Genomic DNA, 15,787 nt, shown 5'->3' on the forward strand with positions numbered 1-15,787 from the left:
TTCTAGGATCCGGATGGTGATGGAGATGGATCCGGGTGGTGGTGGAACTCAAGGGGATGAGCATGTGGCCGTGGCTGGGGATGTATCTTCATCTGCAAGTACACCATTAGCAGCGAAGGGTCAGGCGACGCCTAGCTCAACTGCAAATCATGACCCGCCCTCGTCATGACACTGGGGGAAAAAAAGGTTTCTAAAATCAGTAAATATTAAGAACAACTTTCGGAGTTTACATTCTAACAAGATTGAAATTTAGGGGGATTTTTAAACCAAGTTTTATGAATTAATAGATATAATCTTCTGGGATCGAATCAATTGAACAAAATACTTACTTATTTCTTCAGATAAAATAAATTCTTAAATTGATGTACGAAATTAGAAACCAATTTTGTTTTTATTACATCATTATTCAGTTATTATCTTCAGATCGCAATATTTCCCTATTTTGTAATCAACAATCCTATTTGTTAAACTTTTTCCCAAGTGCAGAAAATCGCCGTCATCGTCGCTGTCCGTCAGCTCTTCCAACTATGTAATCTATGGCATGTCAGTGTCTGTATCTGTATCTGAATCCGAAGCCGTAGCCGTAGCTGTAGCTGTAGCTGTATCTGTATCTTCGGCCATCTCGGTTATCTACACTCAAACGTACTAGATACGTTTGTATGTATGAATTGCCCGATGCGTGCCCAGGCACTAATTGCGTCTAATTGAATTGCAATTGACCGTGAGTTGGCGTATTTTTCATTCGTTTTTGCCGACACCGCCAGCGTCGATCCGAGCTGGAGATACATATATCCCCTGGTTCAGGGAGTGTCGGGGTTTCACGGGCACGGGGATGCTAAAAGGAAGCTGGCTGTGGAGGCGACAACATTGTTTGATGAAGATTTACGCAGCTGCTTTGATTTGTGTCAACAACGCCCGCCAACAACGACAACTACAACTACGACATCGCATTCCTACCCAGCCATACACTTGCCCATTCATGGCCCCATCTCAATCATTTGGTCATGGCGCCAATGATTTGGCTCAGGCTTTAACAACTGGGGTGACAATTGATTTATAATGACTGCAAATTTATTTGGCCAGCTATGTGGGGAGTATGCACCATGCCTGAACGTTGCAAACCGATGAATTATTCAATTATATTAAATGTTAAAAATAATAAATGTACTTTGAATTGCCAGTGATAATTGCGGCAAACATTTCTTGACTGATTTGATCTTTTTTTCCCCCCATTTGCCCATTGTTAGTTAACATATTTTACTGCCAGCTTGTATTTTATATTAAATCAATTAGCCATTGTCATGCGTTAATAATTAAATTCAATTTCGCTTTTTTAATGAGCGACTTTCCATTCTTTGGATTTTGACATGCGCACGTAATTATATTAACCATTTCACTGCAAATTAAATTTTTGCATAGCAAAACTGTGACGTTTGTGTGTGCGGCAAGTAGTTGCCAAAGGAATTACCACCGCCACAGCCAAACGCCCGCTTTCATTGGCAAATTAACAACTTATACGCCAAAAGTTTTACCAGCAAAGTTCCCCAAAAGCCGAAAGTTGCCAAGCACCTGTCCCCACCGGCTGGCTGCCTGGCTGACAAAGTTGCCCCGCCAAAACTGACTTCAGGATCCTCGGGTTCTTTTGGGTTCTTCTGGGTTCTTTAGGGTTCTCGGGGAAAAATGTGAAAAATCGAAGATGTGGAAAAAAATACTTGAGCGGTTTTCAATTTTATGTCACGCTGTTGTTTCGTTTTGCCCCACAACTGTCGGTGTGTGTTTCACAATTTATGTTTACAACTTGCCAGCAAAAATAAAAATTGTATTTTTATGACGGGTTTTGGGGTTTGAAGCACAAAGAGCCAGCGACAACTTTCCCATGCAATAAAATAAAATATTGTTGCAACACAGCAATGCGGCCTCCGAAAAAAAACGACAGAGAATTGTCACTGATATGTCAAACTAACAAAACATAAAACGGGCATAAACAAAAACGGAACCAAAAAAAAAAAAGGGAATACCAAATCCGGGACATGGGCTGCCCAAGGGCTTAGGATTGAGGTAGCAAAAATGCGAGACCAGCAGATACAACAAATATTTAAAGTTATCTGTTGGAAAACTTGGCAAGTTCTCGCTGCCAGCAACGCGTTGCTTCTTTCCACTTGTTTGTCTTTGCTTAATCTTTTGATAGAAATTTGTATACAAAAGTTGTCCAATGCCCTCACCTCACCAGCCAACCATTTGGTTTTGGCTAAACAAAGTTTGCTACATTATTTTCACAAGCGCACGAACTTGGCACAAGGTGTTTTTCTTGTCATTGAACTTAAAGGTGAGGCAGTCGACTGGCCAAAACTTTTCACCAGATCAGCTCGGGCTAGCTGGCAAATGATGAAAACGAAAACGATGATGATGATGCATCTTGTAGCATCTCATTCCCATTTAGCCATAAGCCATAGTTGGCTTTCTTTGTCACAATTTCTGCTTAGCTTGAGCTTCTCTTATAATTTACAATCGTGTCCCGTGAACTTTGCGCTTGATTTACACTTGGCTGACGTCTGCTTTTGCTTTGTATCTGTATCTGTAGCTGTAGCTGTGGCTGTGGATGTATCTGTATCTGTATCGCTGGCAACCAGCCCGGAGACCACCCACTCGGCAGCAGGAGTCGTCCTTTGTGTCCTGTTGTTATTTACAACGTGCTTGGGCGGACACCATCGCACCGCACAGTTAATTTGACGTGGCCAATGGCTTTTATGGGACGTGCAACGTGGCGAATGCGCAACAATTGACCGACTGACTAACTGACTGACTGACCGTGCTAATTAGACCCGCAACATTTGACATTTGCCACATAACTCAACTCCTCAAAAGGTTCTAGCACAATTAATGGCCTTCTAGTTTGACTTTCTGTCAAACAGGCAGAATTGCATGATTACCAATAATTTAAATTGAACCATCAGGTAATTATGGTATTTTGCCAAAGTAAAACCTTTAAAGATCGTTTTCAATAACAGACAAAACTGCCAAAATAATTAAGCAATCTTATGACCAATAATATTTAATTTGCAATTCAATATGCATGAATTTAAGTGTGTTTTTCACTTTATAAATTTATAGTGGCGGAATCAGTTCTAAGGAAAATCCTGGTATATTGGTATACATTTTTTAAGTAGTTTGTGTATTTTTTTATATATAGATATCTGGAAAATACATTTATGAAAATTAATTTTCTTTAATGCTTTCGGGCGCACTTAAGTACAAGCAAACACCTTTTAATCTCAAGCGTACAACCAGTGAGGTTGCCTCTATCACTTCATAAATCAAATTACTGTGGGAAAGTTTTAAAAGCGTCACAAAAGTCGAATTTGCTTTTCACACTCTATCTCTATTTTACGTTTTTATCGCTGACATCCTTTTGACTTTGTAACACTTGGCTTCACGATTTTCCAGCCATTGCAAGTTCTCCATTTGGCATGTAAATGCAAAATTAATTTGCACAATTAATCAGCCACGCCATCTCTAGCTACCCATCTACAGACATGTATAGTACAGTAAAACCCCCAAAAATGTGAACCCAGCGACTGTCAGAGGAGCATTTTGCACAGGGTTGGCTTTTGCAAAAGTGCAGCAAACATTTTCATTGCAATTAAATTTAGCACAAAAAGTTGGCAAAAAAAAAGGAGAGTAAAAAAGGATGTCATGTTACTGTCAGTGGCAAAGAGTGAAGTGCTCGCCAAAATGTTGCCATTTGCATTGCCACTTAAACACACATAAAGGCGGTGGCAGGAGTACGGGCTAGGGGGCGTGGCACCCTCACACAGATACACACACTCACATGTAAACTGGGGGCGAACTGACGGTCGCCGGCACGCAAATCGAGTCAAGTTGAATAGGCGGAAGTAGAGCAAGAAATGCGATTGCCAAATTGAGTTGAAGGTTTCGCTTGACTGTGTTTTGTTTGGCCAACTCCACGAGCTCGACTGCCTCGTCGTCCCTTTGCATCGCCATCGCCATTGCCACTGCCACAGCCAAAATCAGCAGAGGCAGCAGTGGCAACACCAAAGCCAACAGCACGCAGAATAAATATTTCGGCTTTTGGGAACTTTAGATAACTTAGTAAATGTCCTTAAAATTTTTAAAAATATTTCCCTACTCGAAAAATTTATCTGAGAACTAAAAATTAAGTTTCCAGCTTCTGTTCCCTCTAATATTCTAGAAATACGTACTATCTTCAACTTGTTAAAATACAAATTTTAGTTTAATGCAAAACTTTTAGTGGGTTTCTATGGACATCAGCTTTTTATTAACCTATATATTTATATACATTTTAAATATGCTCAGGCTAAAATTATATTTTTGTTTTTATCTCAAAGTATTGCATTAATTATGTTTAATTTTTAAAAGAAACAAAAATGTATCTTAACTTAATAGACTTTTGTACAGCGGAACATAATGTTCCTGTGTTGCTCCTTTTAATAGAATATAATTTTAGAATATACCTTACAATTTATTTTCAAAAAAGGGTGCAATATGTTGAATATAAAAATGGAAAATAATTTTATCAGTATCAATTTAAAATCCCCAAAATTTCATTTGATCCCCAATTTAATTCAAGTGCATCGCCTAGGTTTTCGTTGACGCTGCTGCAGCTCCCAGTTCCCAGGCACTTGGCACTTTGCTGCAATTTTGTAGTTTTGATAAAATTTCGCAAGCATATTAAAAAGTTTTGCCCAACTTCGTTTTTACTTTTGCACATGCCATACGGCCAAAACGAAGGGATGGGTGGTGAGGTGCCTCTATGGGGTGTGGGGTGTGCGATGTGGGGTTACGGAGTACGGGTCAGGGGCGGCGGTGCCGGAGGGGGCGTGTCTCCGCACATGCCACTGACAGGCCAAAAGAGGAAGCTGTGCCTTATGGCTCTGCCAGCCACGGCTTGTTTGCTGCCAAAAAAAAGGAAAGAAATAAAAAAAAATAAACACAAAAACTAAAAAAACTATCGAAAAGGAAAAGGAATGTAAAAAGCAAGCAGTGCACTTTGCTTTGCTATTTAATTTTGCCGCTCAAAGGCCTGACAAGCTCCTGAGCAAATTTGAGATGGCGAGACTGGCAAAGGGAGACATTTTTCGGCAAACTTTCGCAACTTGTTTATGCGAAATAACCAATTAAATTTGCAGCTAGGGCATCGCATCGCTCATGCAGCACAACTAACTAAATAATAAGCTCACACAACAACCAAAAAAAAAAGACAGCATGCCTTGTGGTAATTAATAAAATGCAAACATATACACTCGTTCATAATAAATTAAAACGCATCGAGTTCATAAATCGGGCAGAGCTCAACCGCTTGAAAAAATATTTCATTTAATTTTTAGCTCGCTTATGTAAGCGAATGAATTCCCGAAACGACACTAGGACTATGGCCGAATTTTTAGCCTAATTTGGTGTTATTTCGGTTGCGTTGCTGCAGCACGCACAGAACAGGCCAGCAATTAAATCCAATTGAGTGCTGCTACATTTTTGTTCAACAATTTGTATGGGGTCCCCCCCGACCTCTCTCAGTGTTTGTGTTTCTGCAACAAAAGCGCATTTAATTCGGCATAACACAATGCATAAATCTGCCTTTATTGAAAAACCAAAGCCAGCAGCCAACCGAAACCGACCATTCAACCACCTCACACCACCAATTGAGTTTGCACTGCAGCTGCCGTTGGCTTTTGCCGGATTTAAGCCTTAAAGCCACTCCTGGCTGGCTGACTGGCTGGCTGGCTGGCCGGCTTTGTTCCCAAAAAATCATCGAATTGTTGACCTACTTGAGAGCGAGTGAGGCCGAGTGTCAAGTAAGCTCCTCCGGACTTTAACGAGACTTTGGGCCAGCCTGATTGTTATGTAAAGGCTTCCTGTCTCGTCGTTAGATTGTTAAGAGCTTGTTAGAATAATGGCTAAATCGATGCACATGAGCAAAAGCAAAAGCACACAAGATATTGGTTGAATGTCGGTCTACACGGATTTGTGAGTAAGAAAAAGTGATTGTCCAAACTATTTGCCAAACTTTATTTATTTATTTCACTTTTGTGAATGACTTGGCCTGAGTTGAGTTCGTAATCAGTTTACGCAAAGGGCTGAAATCGTTTTGAAAGTTTTAGGGATTAGAAGGTGAATGCTTGCCAAATGGCATTGAAATCAAAAGAGATTTGATATCACTTACAATGGTGTCCAACAAGAAGTCAAAGTATTCAATGCAAAAGTCGTTTGTTGTTTTTATTGCATGACCAATTTTCTTAAACTTAAAATATATATTTTTCCTCAAAGCGTTTATTTTAATAGCAATAAAATAAAGTTACATGTTGTCGAAATCATTTAGTGAAAATATTTTGATGCCAAAAAGTAGGCAATGATATTTTAAAAGCTGTTTTGGTTTACTGGTTTGTTTTAGTTTCTGATCAATTTTCTCAAGCAGTAAAGCAACTTTAAGAATTTATTAAAACGTATATTTGAATAACAATTAAATGAATTGTTTTAGTAAGATACATTTTTTTAATATATTATTGACATAATATAATGTTTGAAGCCAAAAAGTAGGCAATATTTTTACAAAGCTCGCGTTTGGACTTGTTTTATGCGACTTAAAGTGTTGATATAAAAAGAGAAAGGTAATTCTGAATAACCATTTCATTACAATAAAAATCTCAGTTCTTTTCGTGTTCTGTTTTTGCAATAAATAACTAATTTGGTGTGATTGCCAACCGAATTACAAGAAAGAGGCAGCCGTCGAGTGCATTGCGGTTGCATGACAAAGGCCGGCTATTAAAAAGTTGAATTTTAGTCCGACTCGTAAATTATATTCGCATTGTGTTTGCCTTTCAATAGCCGCCTGCCAGCACGCACACATATTTACACCGCGCACACACAGATACACCAGGGCAGAAAATCGCATTGTCAGGCGCTCGTTAGGCAGATGCACGTATGTATGTGTTTGTATATGCAAGGGAGTAAGAAAAAATGGAGGTTTGCCTCTGGCCGTGTATTGGTTTTGTCGCTGTGGTTATGCGCGCTATTTCACAGGATACACCAATACAACATCAGCAGACGACACATACAGCACACAGCCGCAGAGAGACACGCACACAGGCGCACACACAATAAAAATGATTGCATTGGCATGCGATGACAGGATGAGCGGGGGTTATGCGATGAAGCAGCCGGGCTGCATTTGATGGATGAGTTCGAAGCCATGAACCAGATGTGACAATTCAAATGCCAAAATTCAGCACACACACACACTCGCAGAAAGGGCTGCCCAGGGGCGTAGTAACTCAGGGGGAGTTGTCAGTACATCGCATATCTTGCCATTGAACGATCCCCCCACGTGCGCGCACCTGCTCACGCAGACCCTAATATTTCGTGTTAAAAAATGCATCGAACAATATGCGAAGCGGGCCAAAACTCACGAGTTTTTATTGAAATTGAATTGTTGATAAGTTTTGTCAACACAAAACGCAGCTGAATTTAAATGGGGTTAGCTCTTCACACGCTCGCACACACATTTTTTTCTGGATGGAAATTCCGAGTTGAGCGGGCCGACGTAATTGATTTGCTTGATATTGCTTTTGAAGTACTGGGCCAAGCAATTATCAATTTTTTGGCTGACGTTTTCAAGTGTTTACGGCTTTGAGTTGTGCACATGGAGAAAATGTGATTTTCATTTGTTGTATCACAATTTAAGAAATATTTATAGGTAATTCTAAAAAGTATACAATGTTAAGCTGTTCAAAAATAATCTATTATGGTGTCCAAAAGTATGCAGTGAAAAAGAACGTCGCCTTCCTTATTGATTCCTTCGGACAACAAATAAATTGTTGCATACTTTAAGGCACCCTCACAAAAAATTTTAAATCACCAAAGGATTCTTTATAACTTAATAAATATTGCTAAATTAATAGATCCTCTATTATACTCCGTTCTGTTTATTCATTGCCAAAACAATTGAAAGAATATTATTTATCAGTCACATTTGACTGAACTACCGAGGCATGTTACCAATCATATCTTCCCGCCTAACTACTTTGAAGGTTACATTTAAAGTCTTAAACCAGAAATCATCATATCTCTCATTTTTTTTTTACTGTGCTGCCTGGCTTGTCAATATTTATCTGGGTTAATTCCTAATTCATTGACTGGACACTCGAGGCACAACTGCAACGTGGAGGGCCCTTGACTTGGTCAGGCCTTAGTCGAAATTCCCCAACCGAAAGCCGGTCGAGTTCAACAGCCTCATGCCGCAAACATTTGGCATTTTATTCGCTTTCTGGCGATGATGACGATGCTGCTGCTCCAGCTGCCGGTCAGTGTGGCAACAAATGTTGCCAAATGCTGTGCCACAATTCGTTTAATTTGCGGCCAGCCTGCCGAGCGCGACCCGACCCACTTACCTACACTTTTCGCTGGCCAGAATAACCCACATTTAGGCCCAGTCTATGTCTATGAGGATGTCGTTGGCCAACATGTTGCTGACCCAAAACCGATGGATAGTACGACTAGTTGGCTAAGAGAGCGCCTGCGCTTTGGGCCATGGCCTAAAGAGAGACTGGGATTGGCCTTCGTATTTTTCTGCCAAACGATGCTGCTGCTCTGCCCAATTACTCAATAGCATTTCTCAATCGTTTCAAACACGCGACTCTGCTATGTTGGCCATAAAACGCCCAACTCTTGTCCGCTGTTAAATGAGCCCATTGCCAGACGCAAAACAGGCCTTTAATTGCAAGAGGAACCTGTTAGCCGGCCATTCAGTCATCCGGCCAGCTATTTGTCGACTGGCTTACAACTGTCAGAGGACAACTCGGATTGGCCTGACAAATGGCCGGGCTGTAAGCCTTCTGGTCTAACTAGCATTTGAGCGCCAAATGAGCATCAAAAGAACATCTTGGAGCACCTGAATTGTCTGCCGGCTTGGCTGCCAGCAACTCGAATTTGTCAAGCGACAAAAGGGTTTGACGAGCAAAAAAGAAGTACACGGCAGTCACAATTTATAAGGGGGCAATTAATATCCGCGGCCTTGCAGATTGACAATGGCCTTAAAGACTTAAATTGCCCAGATTCGCGAAGGCACTGCAGCAATTTGCAGCTCATTTAAATTGCAGGCGCGTAAATCAAGGCAGCAACGTGCAGCATTTGGTGCCCAAGGCGAAAGCGTCCGGGCGCCATCTCACAAATCAAGCGGCAAATTGAAATTGCTTGACAAGGCCGCAGAGTTATGGCATCCATAAAAAGAGTCCTAACAGAGCCCGATTGTGGGGCGAATAAGACAAACAGATGATGATGAGGCGACGACAACAATTCTGCTCATTTAATGTGAGCAGTTCGAGGGGAAAATTTATTTGTACATACCGGAATGTTCGGCTGTTTTGTAGTATACTTTATAACTTCATATCCCAAAAGGATGAACGCAATCCTCCTTTTAAGATTAATTCACTTCTTCAAAGTGGAAAGGTATGATTGATGACTAAACACGAGTTGGAGATATTTTCATTTCCTAAAAAGACACTGCGTATACTTAATATTTCTGTTAAAAAATATCTTATTCATGGTAAGCTGAAAATGGGTTTGAGAACTGTCAAAGTGAATAATAATAATTATTTTAAAATGTTTAATACTTTAATTATGGAAATGAATTTGTCATGTTAAAATTCAAGGGCTTAAAATGAAGCCGCGAGTTCTTCAGCATTTGGTGAAAAATCAAGTCAGTTGAGATATTTTTGTTTACAAAAATATAAAACTTAACAGTAGTTTCTCAGTAGTACATCAATCTGAAACACTTTGTTATTTGAATATGTATATCCCTTTCTTTTAAATTTTGTTCTTGCAAAAATGTGGAAACTTCAGGCACTTGTAGTGCACATCCTGCTGATGGGCTCTATATTGAGCACATATTTCCAACCGACTTTATTGCCCAACCTCGTGCCACAGAAAACGATGCGCGAGTTGGGTCTTGAACCTCCGGCAGATCGACTGGTAGTATTCCTCACAGATGGCTTAAGGGCAGCAACCTTTCTGGCGAATAATGGCAGCGATGTTCCAGATCTCAGGGATATATACCGGAAGCAAGGTCTCATTGGAATATCCCGAACTTGTGCTCCCACGATGACACGACCTGGACACATTGCCATATTTGGCGGATTCAACGAAGATCCGGCAGCTGCCTTGGTCAACTTCCGCTTTAATCCCTGCAATTTCGATACGGTTTTTAATCGCAGCAGAAATACCATTGGCTGGGTCCACCGAAATATTGCAAGTTACTTTAAAGATCTGCCACATGGTGGTGCTCCGCTGAAATTAGAGTCGTATATGGAAGCACATTTGCCGGAAAAACTCACATGTGATAAATGGTCTTTCGAAAAGGTCGAAAAGTTCTTCAAGAATGGCGATAATATTAGGGAATGGCGCAATATAAAGTCGGCGGTGTTCTTTGTCTACTTGGCAGATATGGATATAGCTGCTCATCGGTTCAAGCCCCATTCAAATAAGTTTTATAAGAAGCTTCAGTATACACAGCGTGGTATTCGAAGGACCTATGAACTTTTTGAAAGGGTCTTTAACGACAGTAGAACAGCCTATCTGATGACATCCGATCATGGCATGAATAATGAAGGTGGGTCTTAAAACAACTCAACATGTTATTATTTTTTCTGATTTTCATAGTATAAGTCTAGATTTGTTTTGAGTTATTTTACTAATCAATGTCTTTATAATGCAGGAAATCATGGCGGTGGATCCATACTTGAAATAGAAACACCCTTGTTTATGTGGGGAGCTGGTGTGAGTAGGCCAGAAGTCGATCCTGAAGCAAACTTCCCCACCAAACCCAACATATCCGAGGTAGATCAGACCCAGCTGGCGCCTCTAATGTCTGCTTTACTAGGTCTTCCACCTCCGATGAATAATATGGCCTTGATGCCAATGGGTTATCTTAACGTGAGCGATGAGTACGAAGTCAAGGCTTTACATCTGAACGTTTTGCAACTTTTGTCCCAAGCCAAAATTCTTATTAGACGTCATGAGAGCGCCATATTCTACGAGTGGTTGCCCAAGTTCGGAGATCTTAATTTGAAACAGATCAATCAATATTCAGGAAAACTAAATGCCCTAATAGCAGAAGGAAATATGAAAAAGGCGATGGAGCTGTGCCAGGAACTCGGTAAATCAGCTCAGAAGTGCATGGCGTACTACCATCAATATTACCAAATTCCCCTTATGGTGGCCACCACATTATCCTACTTGATTTGGTTCTACTGTCTTCTCCTCCAGCTGACTCGTCTGTCCAAGGAGGAGAAAAAACAAAGAAGGGGATTTATGACTTTTTCGACCCTAATCCTAACCATGATCGGAATTTTAGTACTAACATTGCTGGGACTGCAAAATGTGCCGAATATCACTACCTTTTATTTGGTTCTACCAATTGGTATGTTGATAATAGCTCAGGCCGAACGTCCCGTGAAAGGATATTGGATTATTACTCCGATTTGGAACTTGGGCTGCATTTTTTTTCCTGCTGGTCTACTGATCTTGACGACATTTGTTTATACACACCTAGGTGTGCTATATGCAATCTCCGTACTTCTTAACAATCGAAGAGCTTTTTTAAAACCCTCTGTGAAATTGTTCATTTGGCTGACCCTGGTTGTTTTACTAAGTGCAATGCTGTTTGCACAACAAAATTTTAAGGATGGACTCAAAATTATTCGCTTGAAAAATTTCCATGTGCTTTATGTAAGCATGCTGATGGCTATCATTCGTCCTGTGATTTTGGGACATCGACATGATCCCCGAGTTTGGGCTATAAATGCATTGGCTCTGTTAGCCGGAGCCTATGGAGTTTATCAGTTTGAGGTCAAGGAAAAAATATCAGTCTATGTCCATGTCGCAGCTTGGTCGTTTTTGATCTACGCCTTTCTATCGATTTCATACTTTGCAAAATCAACTTTAGAGGCCAGAAGAAGATTGGAACTTATCACCATCAACATGGTCACCATCATCTGTCTGCTCACCATATCTTGGGGTGCTTTGAATGTCCAAATAGTGATAACCGAATTTGTTTTGGGTCTCCAAATTTATGAGGAATCAAGGCGAAGCAAAGAAATTGAAGATCGGGAAGAGCAGCACAAACCATTGAAGCAACTAAAAGGATTCTACCGATATGCTTTCATGATTCTTCTATACTTCTATGTGGCCTTTTTCCTGGCCGGACACTGGCTATCCACCTTTTTATTCAAGTCCACCACCGCTCGACTATTCTATCCCCACTTTTCGCTTTTCATAGCCGGCAGTCTGTTCATCCTGAAGATTCTACTTCCATCCCTGATCTTCATTTGCGCTCTCTATGCAATGGTTCCATTTGTCCGCAAGAACACCAGAATGATTTTAATATGTGTCTTTCTCATCAGCGATGTTATGGGCCTCTATATGTATTACTTTGTGCGAAATCGGGGATCTTGGAGGCTGATTCGCAGGGATCTCGATCAGATATTGCTGACCCATGTTGTGAGCTTTATGCTGCTGGGTTGTATCTGCTTGGCCAAGATTTTCATGGCCAATACTACAATGGAGAAGGTGGATCGTGGGGACGTCAGGTCTTCTCGTCGAACTGCATCGCCTGAAGAAACTGAGGCTTGAAATGTATTTGGAAAGTGTAACAAAAATCTATTAGTGAGAAAAGAAATATTGGAATTTAAAACAATGATATTATTATAGGTATATTATTCTATAAATACTTTAAGACAAACTTTCTGCCCCACAATACCTATTTTTGGATCATTTGAACTGCTAATAATTGAAATGTATTCAATTCATTTCGTTAAGCAGTTAAGCCTTTGACACAGAATTAGTCGCGCCCTCAAACGACCGGATGTTTGATATTTGTCATAATAATTAGCTGGCATTTGCCTTTTGGCCCCCAACTTCGACACTCCCAGTTTTGGGGGAATGGAATATGGATGGGTTGGGTTGCCTGGAAACGGCTGATTAAATGGGCTATCTGGGTGACATTTTCCGCTGCCGTTTGATGAAATTTTCTTTCCATTATTTTTTCGCGCCCGTTCCCTAACCCCATCCTGTGGGCTTATGTTTGCGATGTCGTCGCCCATTGAGCCTTTGTCGCCAGCTATTTTATTTGCCTTGGCCAACTCTGACAGCTTGTTGAGTTTATCCTGTCAATACACTCATGGCTAAAAAGGGAAAATGTGGATTGGGCTTGGGATTGAGCTCTGGCCGACAGGATTGATCGGCCGGCTGATTGATTAATTGACACTTTGCACATTAATTAGCCTTGGAAGCCAGCCCTTTTCTTTCGGAAAATGACTTTCAGACTCGGCATTCCTTGTCCTTGGCCTTTGGGGCAGATGTTTATCTATCTTTTCTTTTCAAGAAAAAAGAAGAAACAGCCGACTTCTCATGCACACTTCTCTGATTAGAAATTATGACAACTCTCTCCAAGTTTGCCTTGCATATGTTGGCAAAATTTATCGCTGATTAATAAACTCATTAGAACTTTCCTTGTTTCCTAGTCGAAAAAATCAGCAACAGCACATGGAGTGTTGGAACTTTGCCCAGATTTAATTGGAAAAGTTGGGATGCGCCTAAGTCAGTCGTTAGTTGGTCAATATTTATCCCGGCTTAGCACATCCTGTACATCCCGTCTAAATAAAGCTCAACCTCGGCGGGTCTGTCATTGTTGGGCATCTTTATTTTCCATGGAAACCCCCGAAGCGACAGAAAGGCAAAGCCAAGAATAAAAGGATATATATAGAGGTAGGTGGGTGGGTACAATATCGGGCGAAGACAAAGAATTATGCCATCTTGTCGGTTATTAATGAGCCGCAGCCCCCGGGGGGAAGCTCTGGGTCCCGATTCCCTTTGCATCGAGCCAAGTTTCAATTTGGCGGCCGCCTAATGAGAATGCATTTGAAAGGTAAAATGATTAATGTCAGCGGCAGCTTGGGGCTTATCTTTTTGTGGGCTAACCACTCGCCGCCGACGTGGATTTAATTAAAAGAAAAATAAAAATAAAAATCATACTAAAGGCAGCAGCTGTCAGGGCCAAAATGTTTTTGGCCAAACTCATTTGGCAATTATTACAATTGGCAGTTAATTAAAATATTTATAAAATGCAAATAATTGTTTGCGCAAAATGGAATTGATTTGGCAAACATTTGCCAGTTAGAAAAGTGTTTTTTACCACCACAGGGTATGCCAAATTAATGTATAGGTATATTCATCCTTTGTTCATTTTCCGGTCAGTATCAATAATCGCATAGAACCTCTGGTTATTTCGTAACTTGTAAATTATACAACTGCTGTCAGATATTCAATAGTCGAGCTCATTGCAATTTTGTGCTTTTTCAATGTATTTTTCGCATTGTTATTATGTGCAATACAGCCATGAAATGGAAATCCACCGGCTGATGCTGTGGTTGTTTATATTTGCCCGCTGATATTGTCGGGTGCAAATTAGTTAAAACCCAACGGCAATTTAATTTCCTATTAAAATTTTCGGCTATCAAACCAATGATTCATATGCACAAAATGTTTCAAATATGCTTAGAAGTTGTATGCAAATTTAATGAATTTGAATGCTATGCGGAGAGTGTTTTTTTTTAATATTTACCTATGCGTTAAATGCAAAAACCAAAATAAAATCTATAACCAACTATGCCGTGCAATTAATTATGCGAATACTTTTGCAGGTTGGGCATCACGGCATTTATTTTTGCCATTTTGTAGCCGTGTGCATTAGTTATACACCGGTATTTAATGAAGTTGAAATAGTTTTGGAAATATTTCCGATACCGATATCGATGAAGGGGAGCATTGGCCTTTTATTGCAGCTGCATTATTCAAGTGGATTAGGTGTGAATGCTTTTTAAAATTTTCGACCACATCGCTGGCTTTATATAGGTAACTATCAGAAGGTATGACAACTTTTTTGCGGGAAATTTATTTATAAGGCTGGTGGACTTTGTACAGAGCAAAAAGAAAACTATAATACAATATCACCTTCAATTTGTCTGCCTTTTTAAAAATGTTTATTTTACACTACAGATGACTCAAAAACAAAGGTCTTTAAAAGTAGGCAACAGTATATTTTCGATCAATGGTCCTATTCCATTTTTACTGCATACTTTTAGGAACTTTTAAGTGATTTCGGTGAATTCTGCGGCATTCCAAATATAAATTAAATTTCTCAATTATTATACTTCGTATATTTTTCTCAGTGTCAGAGTTCATTGCAAAAACTAACCCAGACTATTGCCTTTATGGTGACATCTCTTCAGCATCGTAAGTGTTTCAGGAGCCATGCGAAATCTGCCATCTTTAATATATTACTATCGCACTTTTCATCACGTTCTGACCTGCAAACAAACACATAAACAAACAAACCCACTCACAGACCCACGACAACCCTGAAAAAGTTGTTTGCCATTCGAAGTCGTAATTGAGTACGCCGTGCGCATGTATAAATAACAAAACAAAGTGTCCTGGTCCTCGAAATAACCCAAAAAGTTTCCTTCTCAGGAGCCATTTTACGGAGTCATATCTCCTTTGTTTTCTATTAAACAATTGACAAAGTGCCTTGTCCTTGGCGCTGGCTGATGCGACTACACATATAAATTATAATTTAATAAGAAAACAAACGAAAAATTCAATGGCGCCATAAACCATAAAAAGACGCTGCAAAGAGCTGCTCGACTGTGTGCGCGGATGTGTGTCGAATGTCGAGAAACAATAAGCAAACAATGCCCAG

At 40.2% G+C, this 15,787-nt stretch overlaps 1 protein-coding gene across 1 annotated transcript; it reads left to right on the forward strand.

Annotated features, from left to right (window-relative positions):
* Window positions 1-9,764: 9,764 nt before the first annotated feature.
* On the forward strand, window positions 9,765-12,713 carry LOC108015815 (GPI ethanolamine phosphate transferase 1). Its single transcript, XM_036817536.3, has 2 exons — window positions 9,765-10,639; window positions 10,745-12,713. The coding sequence occupies exons 1-2, from the start codon at window positions 9,859-9,861 to the stop codon at window positions 12,658-12,660; spliced, it is 2,697 nt and encodes an 898-aa protein (XP_036673431.3). The 5' UTR covers window positions 9,765-9,858; the 3' UTR covers window positions 12,661-12,713.
* Window positions 12,714-15,787: the final 3,074 nt, after the last annotated feature.

This window comes from Drosophila suzukii, chromosome 3, assembly GCF_043229965.1.
Source record: "Drosophila suzukii chromosome 3, CBGP_Dsuzu_IsoJpt1.0, whole genome shotgun sequence".
Lineage (NCBI taxonomy): Eukaryota > Metazoa > Arthropoda > Insecta > Diptera > Drosophilidae > Drosophila > Drosophila suzukii.

What these genes read in the sequence shown, in the direction of transcription:
- LOC108015815 (XM_036817536.3), top strand. Translation starts at nt 9,859, where the DNA reads ATGTGGAAACTTCAGGCACTTGTAGTGCACATCCTGCTGATGGGCTCT. An exon ending in TCATGGCATGAATAATGAAG is followed by an intron (nt 10,640 to 10,744) that starts GTGGGTCTTAAA and finishes TTTATAATGCAG; the next exon opens with GAAATCATGGCGGTGGATCC.